The following is a 16,054-nucleotide window of genomic DNA, read 5'->3' on the forward strand; positions in this document are numbered from 1 at the left end:
GAAGAGAGAAGATGAATGTTAATTCCATGCCAAGAGTGTTTCTCCACTTTCTCCTGTCTATCAGTCAGTGAAAAACAGACAGCACACGGATGGCCTCTGAATGCTGTCAGATTTTTTCACTGAGCCATAGACTTGCCTTGCCGATTTTGATCTGACACTCGTAACCGTTTTGGACATGTCTCCGTGATTTTGCACGGATCATTCAGTCCAACTAAAAAAAAAAATCAAACATATAAACAGTTTTATGGAGTACCATAACAACAGAAACAACAACATCTCATCTTACCTGTATCAATCACATCCTGGATGTACGGCAGCCTGAGAAGGCAATAGAAAATATCAATGCAGAAGAAAGTCAAAACTCCTTTATCCTCGGTGCAGCACTTTATTGGACATCCATGTGCAACAATAACAGTAAAATCTTCAAACCAGCTGACACATTTTGGAATACAATTCCTGAGCCATAGATCACTATCTGGCTGATGGTTTGAAGATTTCACTGTCGATGTTGCACATGGATTTCCAATAAAGTGTTGAACCAAGGAGAATGGCTGTGACTAAGGAACTGTATTCCAGAACGCATCAGATAGTTTGAAGATTTTATTGCCATCGTTTCAAATTGATTTCAATAAAATGTTGAACCAAGGAGAATTGAGTGCCGACTTTCTTCTGCCTTGATATAGTGTGTCGTAGGTACAACTTCTCTCTCGGAAATAAAAGGGTAGCATTCGGATGTGAAAAACTAAAGTGTGAACAAGTCCAAAATAGCATAAAATTGTCTCATGATATGTTCTAGGTCCTGTGGGATGCATGTCAAAGAAGAACAGGAGATCACAAAAACTTGATGCAAATGATCTTATGTAATAAAAGTCAGCAGCAGTTATGGATGGGTAATGTTTTCTTAATATTGTATCTGTTCATAAGAAAATGTTTTTATTAAATACTATTTTGCATGAAGCTGACAGAACTGGCTTTTAAGGCTGTCATCTGAAAATAAGTTACTCTTAAGCACGCCATGCACATCACATGCACTCTTTTGGCTGATAGTTGTCTCCTCCGTAGTCCCTCCATAAGCATGCACTGTTCATCTTGGCAGAGTGTGCTGTGTCCTATAAGGGAAGAAGGGGAGCAAACTGCTGGCAGATATCTCTTGCTCCTTGGGAACAAAATGATTGGGCATGTTGAAATCCAAGTGCCCAATCCTTATTTATATCAATAAATGCCCTGATACTTTGTGGCTAGAGAATATTGTCAATGACCTTCTAGTATGGAGGAGCCTGGTGTGAAATCACGCTGCGCCACAGAGGCTAGCCTCACACAGAGAGATATGATATGTGTGTCAGTGTAAGGCTGGGGTCACACTTGCGAGAAACTCAGACGAGTCTCGCATCTTAATACCCGGCACTGCCGCCAGGCACTCGGAAGCGGTGAGTTCAGCTGCATAGAAATACATGCAGCCACACGCTCCCGAGTGCCGGGTTGTTATGAGCTCATTTTCTGCTCCTCCAGTTGAGAGTTCTCCTTCCGTTCTCCCTCTGGTGGTGACAGGAGGTAGTGAGGTTGGTTTAAGTGGTAGTGATCTGCCACCTGATGAGAAGGATAACGATTGGATCTCTGGAGTATCAGACTGGATATAAGACAGCCGACGCCCTATCCTGCTGCTGGTGATTCAGTCTGCTTCTCAGGTCTTGGACTTCAGCTCTCTTCCAGTCTTCTTAAGCTAAGTTTGTTTTTTGCTAATGTTCACACTTGCGCTTGTTGGTCAATTCAGTTTCTTTTGTGGTTAGCTTGTCCCTGCTGGGGCTATGCTGAACTTCCACTCCTATTTATCTGTATTTGCCAATTTGCCTTTTTGTCCCTTATTAGATTGGCCTCTTTTTTCTCTGTTTCAGAATATTTCAGAGTGCTGATATAGTGGGAGAAGTCTAGTGACTTCAGTGTTAATTTTGCTATCAGACGTGTTGGACATTATTTTTGGTAGGGTTTTTTGGCAGATTGCAGACAGTGGCTTTCCTTTCCTGTCCTTTCTAGTTAGTAGGGCCCCATCGTTTGCTCAGCCTATTTTCCTGCCTGTGTATGTGTTTTCATCTTGCTTCACCGTCAATACATGTGTGGGGGCTGTCTTTTCCTTTGGGGTCTGCTCTGGGGCAGTTAGTTTTCCCTTTTCTTGCCTTAGGTTTATGTAGTCCTCCGGCGGTGACGAGGCATCTAGGAACAACGTAGGAATGCTCCACTGCTACTGTTAGTTGTGTGGTTAAGATCAGGGATCTGCAATCTGCATAGTGACCAACCTCTCTGGTTTTCTGGGACTTAGCTTTTTGTTGTTCCTCCTCGGTGACCCATTCATAACACTGGGTATTGACATGCAAGACTCGTTCAAGTTTCTCGCATGTCTGACCCCGGGCCTAAGGGATAGCATTTCGTTGTATTTGGGAAGTTGGACATGATTCTAAAAAGTGGAACAGAAAACCAAAAAAAAGAAAAGAAGGCCACTTATAGTAAACAGTAGAGTATCTAAAAGCATTTGCAGAGAAATGTACTTTACACACCATCAGGATAAAATAATAACTTTACCATCATAAAGAATGTGTAAAATCAACATAAGTACTATATAAGTATGGAAAAACTAACAGGCAGAAAATTGATTTCTTCATCTAATGAACTGCACATTGACAGAATGCACAGAACATGGAGTATGAAACAACAAAGCTACAAGTGTATTTTCCAATATATATATTGAGAGCATCAACTCTGCAATCTCTTTACAACCCAAAGTGTGTATCTCCTGTGCTTCTTCCAAGAGGACAATTGGAGAAGAAAAGAAGCACAAGTAAAACTCATGTTGTGGTGCAGAGAGCCTTCTGGGTTGGGACTTCACAGCTATTGTCACAGATGCCTCACCTCTCCGGGTGCATCACACATACATGTACTTGTTTTTCAGCAGCCATTCTTTAAAAGTTACTACTATGCATTTCAATTGTACAGTGGCATTTAAAAGTTTGGGCACCCCTGGTCAAAATTACTGTTATTGTGAACAGTTAAGCAAGTTGAAGATGGAATGATCTCTAAAAGGGCTAAAGTTAAAGATGACACATTTTCTCTGTATTTTAGGCCAAAAAAATTATATATTGTCATTTTTTACATTTTAAAAATTACAATAAGAAAAATAGGCCAATGCAAAAGTTTGGGCACCCTGCATAGTTAGCACCTAGTAGCACTCCCTTTTAAAATATCACAGCTTGTAAACGCTTTTAGTAGCCAGCCAAGAGTCTTTCAATTCTTGTTTGATGGATTTTCATCCATTCTTCCTTGGAAAATTCTTCCATTTCTGTGAGATTCCTGGGTCGTCTTGCATGCACTGCTATTTTGAGGACTAGCCACAGATTTTCAATGATGATCGAATCGGGGGACTGTGAGGGCCATTGAAAAACCTTTAGCTATCGCCTTTTGAGGTAGTCCATTGTGGATTTTGATGTGTGTGATCATTATCCATTTGTAAAAGCCATCCTGTGTTCAAACTCAGCTTTTTTACACATGGTGTTATGTTTGCATCAAGAATTTATTGAAATTTCATTGACTCCATTCTTCCCTCTACCTGTGAAATGTTCCCTGTGCCATTGTCTGCAACACAACTCCAAAGCATGATTGATCCATCCCCATGCTTAATGGTTGGAGAGATGTTCTTTTCCTGAAATTCTATGCAATTTTTTTTCTGCACATACCTTTGATCATTGCGTCCAAAGAGTTTTATTTTAACTTCAACGATTCACAGGACTTGTTTCTAAAATGCATTGGGCTTGTTTAGATGTTCTTTTGCATACCTCTGATGCTGAATTTTATATGGTGAGGGTGCAGGAGAGGTTTTCTTCTGATGACTCTTCCATGAAAGCCATATTTGATAAGGTGTCTCTGAACAGTAGAACAATTACCACAACTCCAGAATCTGCTAAATCTTTCAGAAAGGTCTTTTGCAGTCAAGTGGGGGTTCTGATATGCCTACAATCCTACAAGCAGCTCTCTCTGAAATTTTGCTTGGCCTTCCAGACCTTATCTTGACCTCCACTGTTCCTGTAAACTGCTATTTCTGAATTACATATTGAACTGAGGAAAGGACAACTTGAAAACGCTTTGCTATCTTCTTATAGCCTTCTCCTGCTTTGTGGGCCTCCACCATTTTCATTTTCAGAGTGCTAGGCAGCTGCTTAAAAGAACCCATGGTGGCTGTTTTTTCGCACAAGATTAGAGGAGGCTATGTGTTTCTAAACCTGTGGAATCTGCATCAGCTGGCCTTTCCTAACATTGAGGGTGAACAAGCCATATCCCTTACAGGCTAATTAAGGTCTGAAACCTTGGTCAAAGTTATCTGAGCACACAAATCTCCAAAGGTGCCCAAACTTTAGCATCGGACCATTTTTCTTTTTGTAATTTTTAAAATGTGAAAAAATTACAATGTGTAATACTTTTTAGCCTAAAATACAAAACAAATGTGTCATCTTTAACTTTAGGCCTTTTAGAGATCATTTTATCTTCAACTTGCTTAACTGTTCACAATAACAGTAATTTTGACCAGGGGTGCCTAAACTTTTGCTTGCCACTGTACATATGGATTTACCCAAATCTGAAGTTTTCATTTTTTGCTTTGTGTAAATTTGCCAGTATGCATTTCATGGTATAGAATATTTTCAACCACAAACTTTAAACCCAATTTTTTTTATTATATTTGAATGTACATTGACTATGTTAAAATTCAGATGGTAATTTAGCCCCTAAATATTTCATGTGTCTTGGCGATTTTTTGTTGTTGTTTCTCATTGACACATCTCATAGCCATAGTGTTTAATTTATTTATTATTTTACTCATCTCTCTAAAAAGCCTTATTAGGCCTATTTTTATTTTTTGGTGTACAAGTTGATTTTTTTTTATGGCACCGTCTGGGGTATATAAAATGCATTCTATAACTTTTAGTTGCAGTGGGAGTTAAAAAATACAACAATTTTGCCAATATTATTTTTTATGGCATTCATCTTAAGTTTATTCACTGTATCAATATGTGTATAGAAATTTACATATTTATTTATTTTTTATTATACATTTTTCTAATTTTAGACAATAAAAGCCATTTAAAGAAAAACTAAATTTGTTTTTCTATTACGGTACCACTTTAATAATATTTTAATTGCTGTACATTCTACGGGGTTTTTTTATAGGCAGTATGAATAACAGTTCTGGCAGAGTTTTTTTTAGTTTTTTCAGTTATGGTATTTATCATGTGGAATAGATACCAAAGTGGCAATATTCGAAGTTCAAAGATTTGCAACTTATAGGCAAAGTAGGAGGTCCCAAAGTGTTAAGGAACCAAAAAGAACAAATGTGTGCTTGGATAATAGGAAATATTTGTTTTTAAAAAAGGGAATTTTATGAAACATTTATTTATTGGCTATTAGAGCAGGAGCTCTGTTATTTATTAGTTTAGGTTAAGTTTATAATGAGACTTATGTTGCAAAGTAATGATCATTTTGATGCAGGATGATGCATTTAGTAACAAGCAAATCTACCAAAATTCAAATTTGGCAATTCACACAAATTTAGTTTGGAAAGTTTTTTCTTCTGCATTGCAGAGCAGAATTAATTTAGCGATCAAAAATAAAAAAGAATAGTATACCATATTTTTCAGATTTCCCCCCCAAATTCGTGGGGAAAATGTGGGTGAGTCTAATAATGCAAATATACCTTACCGGCCGTGGTGGAGCAAGGTCCCAGGGTCGCTGCTTGAGGAGGCAAGAGTGGATGTTGCAGCAGACCGCAGGCTGGGATGAGGGGTTGTTTGGATGTGCGACACTGCTGGTGTTCGGTGGTGCAGGGGCACAAAGGTCTCAGGAGACCCTGAGACCCTGCTTCACCGCAGCCACCACCCCCGGTAAACAATAAGAAGCATTATAAGAAGAACCATCATTTTATTAAAAAAGTTTTTTCCTATTTTTCTCCTCAAAATTTGGGGTGCGTCTTATAATCAGGTGCATCTTGTAAACCACAAAATACGGTAATTACTTTGCTACTGACCTGTCTCATCGATGCAGCTCACAGCAGGTCCTATGTTGGCTTCCTCAAGTTCCTTTCTCCAAGTCAGGAGTCAGTCAAAAGATCTCAGTGGTCAGGTGATTAAAAACCTGGACATAATAACATCTTGTCTGTAACATCCATGTTGATTCCTGTCTTCTCTATTTAAACTTCAGTAACTGGGAGGCACCCCATCTTCACTGTGGGCAATGCCGAGCAACATGGCAGGCCTGTTTAATTCCAAGGGACTCAGTAAAGATTAATTCCTTGCTTTGGTTCTTAATTATTTATTTTTGTGAGTTCATGGTTGAGTGGCTCTCACTGTATAAACCCCTGAGTCCCTGTCTCCTTGCCAGTTATAACTTCTTCTTAATCTGGTCCATACCTCTGTTCTCAGCTCTTGTAGTTCTATTGTTTTGTCTCCTGTTTCAGACCTCAGCCCATTTACTGGCTATTCCTCCGAGTTACAGCTTTGTCCCTTATCGTAGTTCTGACCCAACCTGACCATTCCTGTCAGCCTGCTCCACCATCCAGTGTCTACTCTGAGGACTCCAATTATGGGCTTTCTATTAGTCCACATTCCTTTACAGGGGCTAAATGGTGAAGTCTAGAGCTCTTCTAGGACCTGATAGAAGAGCTAGCCTGTCCTTGGAAGCCCTGGTTAGAGATGATGGACAACCACAGACAAAGCAACTTTACTCTGTCCAGGTGCAGAATGGCCTGTAATGAATCCACAGAGGTTGGGGTTATCTGATCTTATTATTTTGATTATCCTTGCTGTTTGCAATAATTTTAAGGGAGGTTCACAACCTCTTTAAATTGATGTATATTGCAGATGGTACATAAAATCATTTCATGATATTCAAAAGGTTACCTTGAAGAAAAACCTAACTGTATAAGGGCAACATTTTCAAGTTATGCTATAATTTAAAGTTTTTCAGGAATTTCAAAACATTTCTGGACAAGACATAGCAGCAGTCATTGAAAATTGCTACGATGGATACTTTCAGCAGCTGCTCTTGGCAATAGGTTAGTATCTAGAAAATCATCTTATTCCATGTGTTCGATATATACCACCAGTTTCTGCTAATATATAATTAGTGTCCTTAAATGATGTTCCTTATTTAAAAGGTAGAAGTGGCCAATTTATACCAAATAATAGTCAGGACTTGAAATGCAAATAAGATTTAATTTAGACGGTGTGCTGAAGCTTTCACTCTACAATGCGAGTAATGTTCTGTATCCATACAGAGAAGATTCATTTATATAAATGCAATTTCCTCTTCGGATAATGCTCTTTCTTATTTTGCAAGATGCTTGAGGCAGAATGCATTACTATGAAATGTCATCGTACATAAGAGCTTCAGCTTCTATTTCTACAAATCGTATTTGTTGGGTCAGTTGTTGTCTATGTGGTTATCATGAAAAGAGATTTGTGTGAATATTCAGACCTATTCCATCTGCTTCTTTACAAAAAGAGACAAACAAGGTACAACATATTCTTCAATCACCACAATTTGTATATACAGCTTCAAGTTAAAGGCAATCTGTCAGATGATCCATGCTGCCCAAACCACGGGCAGCACGTATCAGACACTGGCTGTACGATCACAGTCAAATATGTGTGTCTCTGAAACAATGTGGTGTTCCAGAAAAAAAATCTACTTTTAATAACTGTGGGGGTCCAAGCTGTGTTGCTCACTAGTTGTACAAGGCTTCTTCTTGTCTGCTGACAGTGAATGGTAAGCCTCCGCCCATACGCGCCTACAGTTAGACTTGTCACTCATGGTCAGCGGGTGGTGAGGCTTCCGGGGACCGAGCTGTGTGGGTGACTAGTTTTATAGGCGGGTCCCAGCCGCTTCTCCCTGCCTGCTGACAGTGAATGGTAAGCCTCTGCCCATACTCACCTACAGAGACTTTTACTCATGGTCAGCGGGTGGTGAGCCGCACTGTGCACCAGTCATCCATGCGATTTCAGAGACAAACTTACATAGCTTTGATCGTACAGCTAGTGGCTGATACATGGTTTGGGCAGCATGAGTCATCTTAGGCTGGTTTCACATTCGCGTTAAAACGACGCTGCGCACTGCGTCGTTAAGCCCCGCCCCGATCCGGCTCCCTGCCCGCCCCATCCGGGATCACCGCCTACTTTCGCATTTGCACGCATGCGATCGGCGCACCCTATCTTTAGCATAGGGTGCGCAGATCATGCGCTGCCAGTGTGAAAGTAGCGTGCTGCGCACATTTGACGGTGCGCCGTGCGCGCCGAAATGCAGCATGTTGCACTTCGGCGCGCACGGCGCACCGTCAAAAGTGCGCAGCACGCTACTTTCACACTGGCAGCGCATGATCTGCGCACCCTATGCTAAAGATAGGGTGCGCCGATCGCATGCGTGCAAATGCGAAAGTAGGCGGTGATCCCGGATGGGGCGGGCAGGGAGCCGGATCGGGGCGGGGCTTAACGACACAGTGCGCAGCGTCGTTTTAACGCGAATGTGAAACCAGCCTAACAGGTTCCCTTTAAATCTTCCTTGGATAAGTACTTGTACATAGAACAGGAAAAAACTTTTGTATCTTTACTATTAGGTCTATGCAGGTAATATAATATATACATAGGACACATCCCTGGAAGATCCTGCAACTTATATCAGCCCTTGAGAGGAAGACAGTAAAAAAAATAAAATCTAACCTACGATAATTAAAGTTAAGGGTGTTACTGACCTTGCGATTCCCTTCCCTAAAGCTAGGATGTAGAGTAGATAATTGCCTGCTTGACATTTGCTTTACACAAGCTTTGAGGTGAGGTCCCAGCTGAGTCTATGGGGAACATTGTAAGCTAATAAATACTCCTCATATGACCCTTAATAGAAAGTAGCAGTCTAGGGCCAATGTAGCATGTGTTTCTATGAAGACCCCTGTTGCTTTCCTTGTGCCTGTTAGGATTTCTGCTTACATCTAATTCCAGGACTAAATGTAATCATTTTAATAAACGTTACTCATCCACTTGACAATTCTTTTAGGCTTCCTTTACACAATGTTTTGCAAATAAAATACACATGAATTTGCTTTCTGACATTTTTCTACATAGTATTAAATAGTATGTTTAGCAGCATGTGTTTTTTTATGCCTTTTTTCTACAGTAGGCTATGCTCGCAGGTTGCATTTTTGCTGCTTTTTGCTGTGTTTTTGTTGTCTCTTGTGCCTATAGATAAAATTTAGTAGCCTAAAAAAAGCATGATTTAACTTCCTTAGATTTTTTGCAGCAAAAATGCAGCAAAAAACTGATACTTGCTCTTTTTGCTGCGTTTTTGCACTTACCCATTGTTTCCTATGGGTAAAAAACACTGCCAATACGTGGAAAAAATACTGAAAGAAGTGACATGCTGCAGTTTGCAAAAATGCAGAAGTTTTGCAAATCAGTCAGGAAAGTAAAACCAATGTGTGTGTGCATGATATTTCTGAAATCTCATAGACTTTGTTGGTACTTATAAACACAGCTTAAAATTTGCATTAAAAATACGCTGCAAAAACACCTAGTGTGAACGTAGCCTTACAAAGCTTGTGACTCATAAGTCATGTGATACACATGTTGTGCTTAGAATCGACTGAAGAGTAAGGGTATGATAACACAAGTTTTAGGAAGATTTTAGACCGGATCCTGAACATCCACAACAAATAAACATTAAAATCCACTTCAAACACACTTTGGATATTATTCCTATGTATTACAAACTAAAATCCACTTTGCTGTTCATACAGTGAGTTTTTTAGTGGCCTGCCATTTGTTTGAGGAGGGTTCCTTGGTGGAATTTGCTCCAAACCCTACATCGTCAAGTCAAAATGTTGCCAAACAGCATGTTTACAAAAAAAAGCTTCAAAAATCTTTTTCAATGAAAGCTTGAGGATAAAATAAATGAACAGCATTTCTACAAGTGGATTTATTTTCTGCCTTAAAAAAATTAGTGTGAATATGAATCAAGGAATCAAGAATCCCGCTCAAAAAAACACAATGGAAGTATAATGGGGAAAAAATGGTAGAAACTCACCAAAAACTGCCAATCCTAGGGTGTGCTACATTTGTGAAATAGGCCACTGACACTAAGGCTATGTTCATATGTTGCGCGTTTGCTGCATTTTGGCTGCTTTTTTATGCAGATTAAAAGCTGCTTTTTACAGTACCAGCAAAAGCTACGAGATTTCTGAAATCTGATGCACACAAATTGCTTTTTTTTTCCCTGACTGAATAGGAAAACTGCTGGGTTTTTGAAAACTGCAGCATGTCAATTCTTTAAGCGTTTTTGGAGTGCTTTTCCCCGGTCGAAAGCAATGAGTAAGAGCAAAAATGCAGTAAAAATGCATTCATTTGCTGCTTTTATGGTGCAGAAAAGTCAGGAACAGGAACTGTATCATCATGAAAAACGCAGCAAAAAAAAAAAAACTAACCAAAAACTATTTTTTAAGAAGCTTTCTTACTGCCAAGAGAGCAGGTTTTGCCTGCAGAAAAAAAAACACAACAAAAATGCAACATGTGAACACAGCCTAAAGCACAAGAAAAAGTAAATGAAAAAGCCATAATGTTTACAGTAATATTTATTTTGCTAACTTGCTGCTAACATCTGAACACAACATTTTTAGCCCAAAAATGACAACACTGAAAAAACATGCTGTTTATCCATAAAACTTCGTGTGAAGGAAAACTATAGATGTAATTGCTCCTCAGTAGTGGCTATGCAGTATGTGATGCTGGGAAACATATGGAGGTGAAGCCTTTGTTTGATGGCATTTTTATTCAGTAGTGCAGGATATAATTGTATGTAATTGGAACATAACATACCGTGCTTGTTGATACTATTCACCTTTTACCTGTGAAGCAGGTAAAGTGAGTTGTCCAGGACTTATAGATCAACAACATATCCTTAGGAATGTTCATCAATATAAAATCAGGGGGAAAACACACAGGACCCCACTGTGGCTTGTTGTAAATAGGATATGGAGGAACAGCGCAGCGCCATATACTGTTTAAGGGCTTGCTCACACTAGTCTATAACTCGGACAAGTACTATCTCATGCTTTATCAGATAGCATTCAGCCCAGTGTTATACTATGGGGCAGTGCAGATCTGCGATTATTTTCTCAAATTATCATAGCACGCTGCGAGTGCCTCCAATGATCAAATCACGCTCACCCATACAAATCTGTGGCTGTGGGTGTTAACTATGTACGTGCAGAGACACAATGGAGAAGAGAAGATAGAGAGATTAATTTCTCTGTCTTCTCCACACCTGTGATATGATACTCTAATACGAGAGAACCGGAGCAGACTAAGGCCTCTTTCACACATGCGTTTATTTCCGGTACCGAAAAAAATGGTACCTGACATATCCATGTCCGTGTGTGTACTGCATGTGGCACTTGTGTGGCAATCGTGTGCCACATCAGTACAGCACGGACACCCGTGGGGGAAGAAGAGCTACTGTAAGCGCTGTTCCCCGGTGGCTGGTGCTGAAGCCGGCTGTCATCATTCTCCCCTGCTCTGCCGGCGAGCAGAGGAGAATAATGTGCGTTATATTAAAGTCCGAACGACAGCAGGTGGGGGCTTTTGGGACTCTTACTCCCATCATCCGACACCTGCTGTCACTGTTATTAGCAGCAGCAGGTGTCAGGTAATGGGGTAAAAGAGTCCCAAAAGCCCCCATCTGTTTAATATAACGCTCATCATTCTACTCAGCAGGGGAGGATGAGAGCAGTCTTCAGCACCTGCCGCCGGGGAACAGCGCTTACAGTAGTGCATCTTCCCTGGTGCCGATGTGTGTCACATGGAGGACATCAATGCGTGTTCTCCGTTTACACTTGTGTGGGACCTTTTGCTGTCCATGCTGACGGTATAAAATAGACATGTCAGCGTGGAAACACACTGACATGTGCACAGACCCATTCATTTGAATGGATCTACGTGTGTACGTGTCTCCGGTACATGTGAAAGCTGTTACCACACGTACTGGGGGCACGGACGTGAGATAGAGGCCCAAGATGACACTCGGCCCAAACGTTAACAGATTTTAAGCCCAGTGTCATTAACATAAACGGCCCTATTCTCTTGCATGAGATAATATATATGGAGTGTGAGCGAGCCCTCGGAGCGATGTTTCCGCTCTTCAGACTCTCAGGGTCACACTGCATGATCCAGAAGTGTTTTTAAGGCCACGTTCAGTATTTGGTTATGGGAAGGCTTCTCTAAATAGAAAATAATAGGACAGATGTATATTATATTGATATCTTTTTGACATACCTTTGTGTAAATCCGTTTCAATCCATTTTTTTATACAGATGCTTTTTCATCTTTTAGGCTATGGGCCCACGTAGCCTTTTAAAACGCACAATGAAAACCGGACTCCTTCCCAGAAATCGCGCTTTTTTTCTGCGCAATTTCACCGCGATTCTGTTCGCGATTTTGCCGCAATTTTCTCAAGCACTTTCCAAGCGATTTGAAGCATCGCTTGGAAAGTGATTGACAGGTTGGTCACACTCGTCAAACATAGTGTTTGACAAGTGTGATCAGCTTTTTACTATTGAGGCCGCCTATGCGGCATCAATAGTAAAAGATAAAATGTTAAAAATGATTAAAAAAATAAAAAATCGGTGTATATTTACCTTCCGACGTCCTGCGCTGCCTTCCCGGGCCTCAGCGTTCCCAGTAATGCCTTGCGAGACCTGTGATGATGTTGTTCTCGCGTTACTATAGCGATCTCGCAAGACCATGTCATCACAGGACCTTGCCGCAAGGCATTACTGGGAACGCTGAGGCCGGGAATGCAGCGCATGACGCCGGAAGGTAAATATACCACGATTTTTTTATTTCTTCTTTTTTTTACAGGGGTATGGTACCCAGGGCCTGGAGGACAGTCTCCTCTCCTCCACACCGTGGGTACCAACCGCACATGAGACGCTTAACTTCCCGCATGGTGGGCATAGCCACATGCGGGAAGTAAGCGATTCTCTTGCATTCCTATGGGTGCGGAATTGCGGCAATTCTTTGCAATTCCGCACAAAAGAATGATCATGCTGCGATTTTTTTCCGCGATGCGATTCCGCCGCGGAAAAAAGCGCAGCATTAGCACAGCATGTGCGGAATGCCATAGGAATGCATGGGGTGCGTCATGTACAAGATTTTTAAACGTTTTCGCAGCATTTTCGTGCCAAAAATCGTGGCAAAAACGCTTAAAAATCGCATCGTGGGCACACAGCCTTAAAAAAAAAACAGAGCTCCATGAGCAACATAGTGGCTTTGCCAAGGTACTGCACAGCCAGCCCCTATTGAGTTGAATACTGAGAGGATGTGCAGTACCTGCCATGGCCACTATATATTTGATGGCACTGTACTGTGCAGCTTGGTAACTGAGCACATTTGACCACCGGATTTAGAAACAGAACTTCCACCAATCAGACATTGATGATCTACCCTAAGGATAGGCCTTCAATATAAAAGTACTCGGCAACCACTTTAATGAGTGGAATATGTGATTCAAAACCATGATAGAAGTTGAACTGTCATATTTCGCCTAACAAATGCTAGTCTTGATTATAAAATTAATCCTTTATTTTAAATTTTTTTTGTCTACTTTTCAGTGTCTTGTGTTCGAGACAAGCCATCATATTTTGCATACAGGTTGCATTCTGCAATTCATGTAAGTGGATATTCTTTATCATACATGTTATAATTATGCGTCCTGATCATTAAAGTTCATAGGTACACAGCACAACCTTATTCAGAGGGAATCTGAACTGGATGAAATATTCTAGATTTATAACTTCAAAGCATTATCATTAGAGGGAATTCACAGACAGCAGATTTGTTGCAAGATTTCTGCAACTGCCCCAATCATCTTAATCCTTATGCTTGCTCTAGGAACAGACTAAGGTTATGTTTCCACGGTCTTCGCAAGATATATATCACAGTCTAATGTATAGGATGTGGTGATTCCACATGGTTCAATGAACACATGCGGAATCACCGCGCGAACAAAAGCCGGCTGCACTTTAGATGGAGCTGCTTCCAAAGTGCTGCCAATACTGAACGTGGAAACATACCCTTACATGTAGGAAACAGATTCAAGTTGTATACATTTCTGTAATCAATCTCCAAGTATATATACTTTAGGGCAGAGACGGACTGCTGTATCACTCGTGCATGATTGTATCACACTACACAGACTGGCCCACTGCATGGACAGGCCCGGCACCTCTCCTGACCTGAGCCTGACAGTGTGATGTAGTTCTATGCAGCTTTCAAGCAGACTGCCAGTACAAGGTTTACGATGCGATCCTCGCACAAGTTATACGGCAGTCTGGCTCTCCCCTTAACCCCTTAGTGACGGAGCCACATTTTTGAAGTCCGACCAGTGTCAATATATCTGGTAAAAACTCTGGAAACCTTCAACAATTCTCAGTAATTTTGAGATTGTTTTTTTGTGACATATTATACTCTATGATAATGGTAAACTTAGGTTGATATGTTTTGTTTTTATTTAATAAAAAGATCAGAAATTTTAGAAAAATGTTAAAAAATTAGCAATTTTTAAACTTTGAATGATTATCCCTTTAATCCAGATAGTCATACCACAGCAAAACATTAATAAATAACATTTCCCACATGTCTGCCTTACATCAGCACCATTCCTAAAATGTTATTTTATTTTATTAACCTTTTAGGAGGTTTTAAAAATGTAGCAGTCATTTTTCATTTTTTCAAGGAAATTTACAAAATTTATTTTTTTAAAGGGACCTATCCATGTTTGAAGTGACTTTGAGGGTCATATATATTGGAAACCCCAAAAAGTGATACCATTTTAAAAACAGCACTTCCTGACATATTGAAAACTGCAGTCAGGTAGTTTATTAACCCTTCTGGTGATTTTTAGGAATTAATGCAAAGTGGCATGTCAGGAATGAAAATTTTATTTTTACCACCTAAGTGGCGCTAACTTCTGAACAGGCTACAACAGCCATCAGACTCTAAGGCCGCTATTTGGTCGTGAAATGCCATGCCAAACATCAGGACCACACAATCATGATCTCAGGGTGCCGATGGAGATAAAGAGGAAGAAGCCACACTCTGTTAACCATTTACATGATGTAGTCCCTATTGACAGCAGCATTTAAGGGATTAAACAGATTTGGACGGTGCAAACACTGATCGTGGCTGATGCAGAAAGTTGTCAGCTACAGTGTACAGCCGACAGCTGATGGATAGTCCCCTGTATGGGGATGCTATTCTCTTAGATCTCAGGTCAGTTAAAAGATGTATTGGCGGTCATTAAGGGGTTAAAAGTACAATCACACTAAATTTGTTTACATGGGTTTTTCAGGCTGAGAAATCCATATCTAAGAACCCCTAAGGGCTTATTCACATGGCAGCATTTTTACAAATTCAAGAGTGGAACTTACAGATTAAACTATAATTGAAAGATTGACATATGTTCTGTGTTTTAGAGACACTCCTGGTTTTGACATAGAAACACTGGTGAAACAAAGATGCAGAAATACTAATGTGTGAATAAAGCCTAAGGGTATGGAGTTTTTTATGCATATTTGGCATGGATTCCGTGTTGTAATCCACATAAAAATAGCTTCAGATCTTTTTGCTGCAATATTCCCCATTCATTTGAATGAGAAAAAGTGTCAATAGTGTGTAAAGGGGTGACTAGTCAGGTCATGCACTCCTCCTCCTGGTGCACTGTGTATGTGTACCATACCCTTTTATGTATGTAAAGATTATAAGATAGGGACAGTTAGTCGTGTAGTTAGGCTTTAACTGTAGGATAGTATGGGGTTTGTAGCAGTCGGGACACTAGGGGGTGCTCTAGCGTATAAGTAGGAGATAGTAATAGTTAAATATAGAGGACCTATGGGGGTCTTATGGGAGGAGTTCAGGAAGTTACCCGAGAAGAGAGTTGAGTGGGAAGATCTGGAGAAGACGTGTGCTTAGGTTAGGAAGAA

At 40.4% G+C, this 16,054-nt stretch overlaps 1 protein-coding gene across 1 annotated transcript in view; it reads left to right on the forward strand.

Moving 5' to 3' along the window:
• The window catches only part of ANXA10 (annexin A10), a 168,446-nt gene that overhangs the window by 108,748 nt on the left and 43,644 nt on the right, over positions 1-16,054 (forward strand). Inside the window, exons 8-10 of the mRNA XM_073576000.1 lie at positions 797-890; positions 6,992-7,087; positions 13,685-13,743. Of these exons, the coding sequence (XP_073432101.1) occupies positions 797-890; positions 6,992-7,087; positions 13,685-13,743 (249 nt within the window). The remainder of the gene's footprint in view (positions 1-796; positions 891-6,991; positions 7,088-13,684; positions 13,744-16,054) is intronic.

The sequence above is a fragment of the Dendrobates tinctorius genome, unplaced genomic scaffold, assembly GCF_039654945.1.
Source record: "Dendrobates tinctorius isolate UK_male_01 unplaced genomic scaffold, ASM3965494v1 ptg000008l, whole genome shotgun sequence".
Taxonomy (NCBI): domain Eukaryota; kingdom Metazoa; phylum Chordata; class Amphibia; order Anura; family Dendrobatidae; genus Dendrobates; species Dendrobates tinctorius.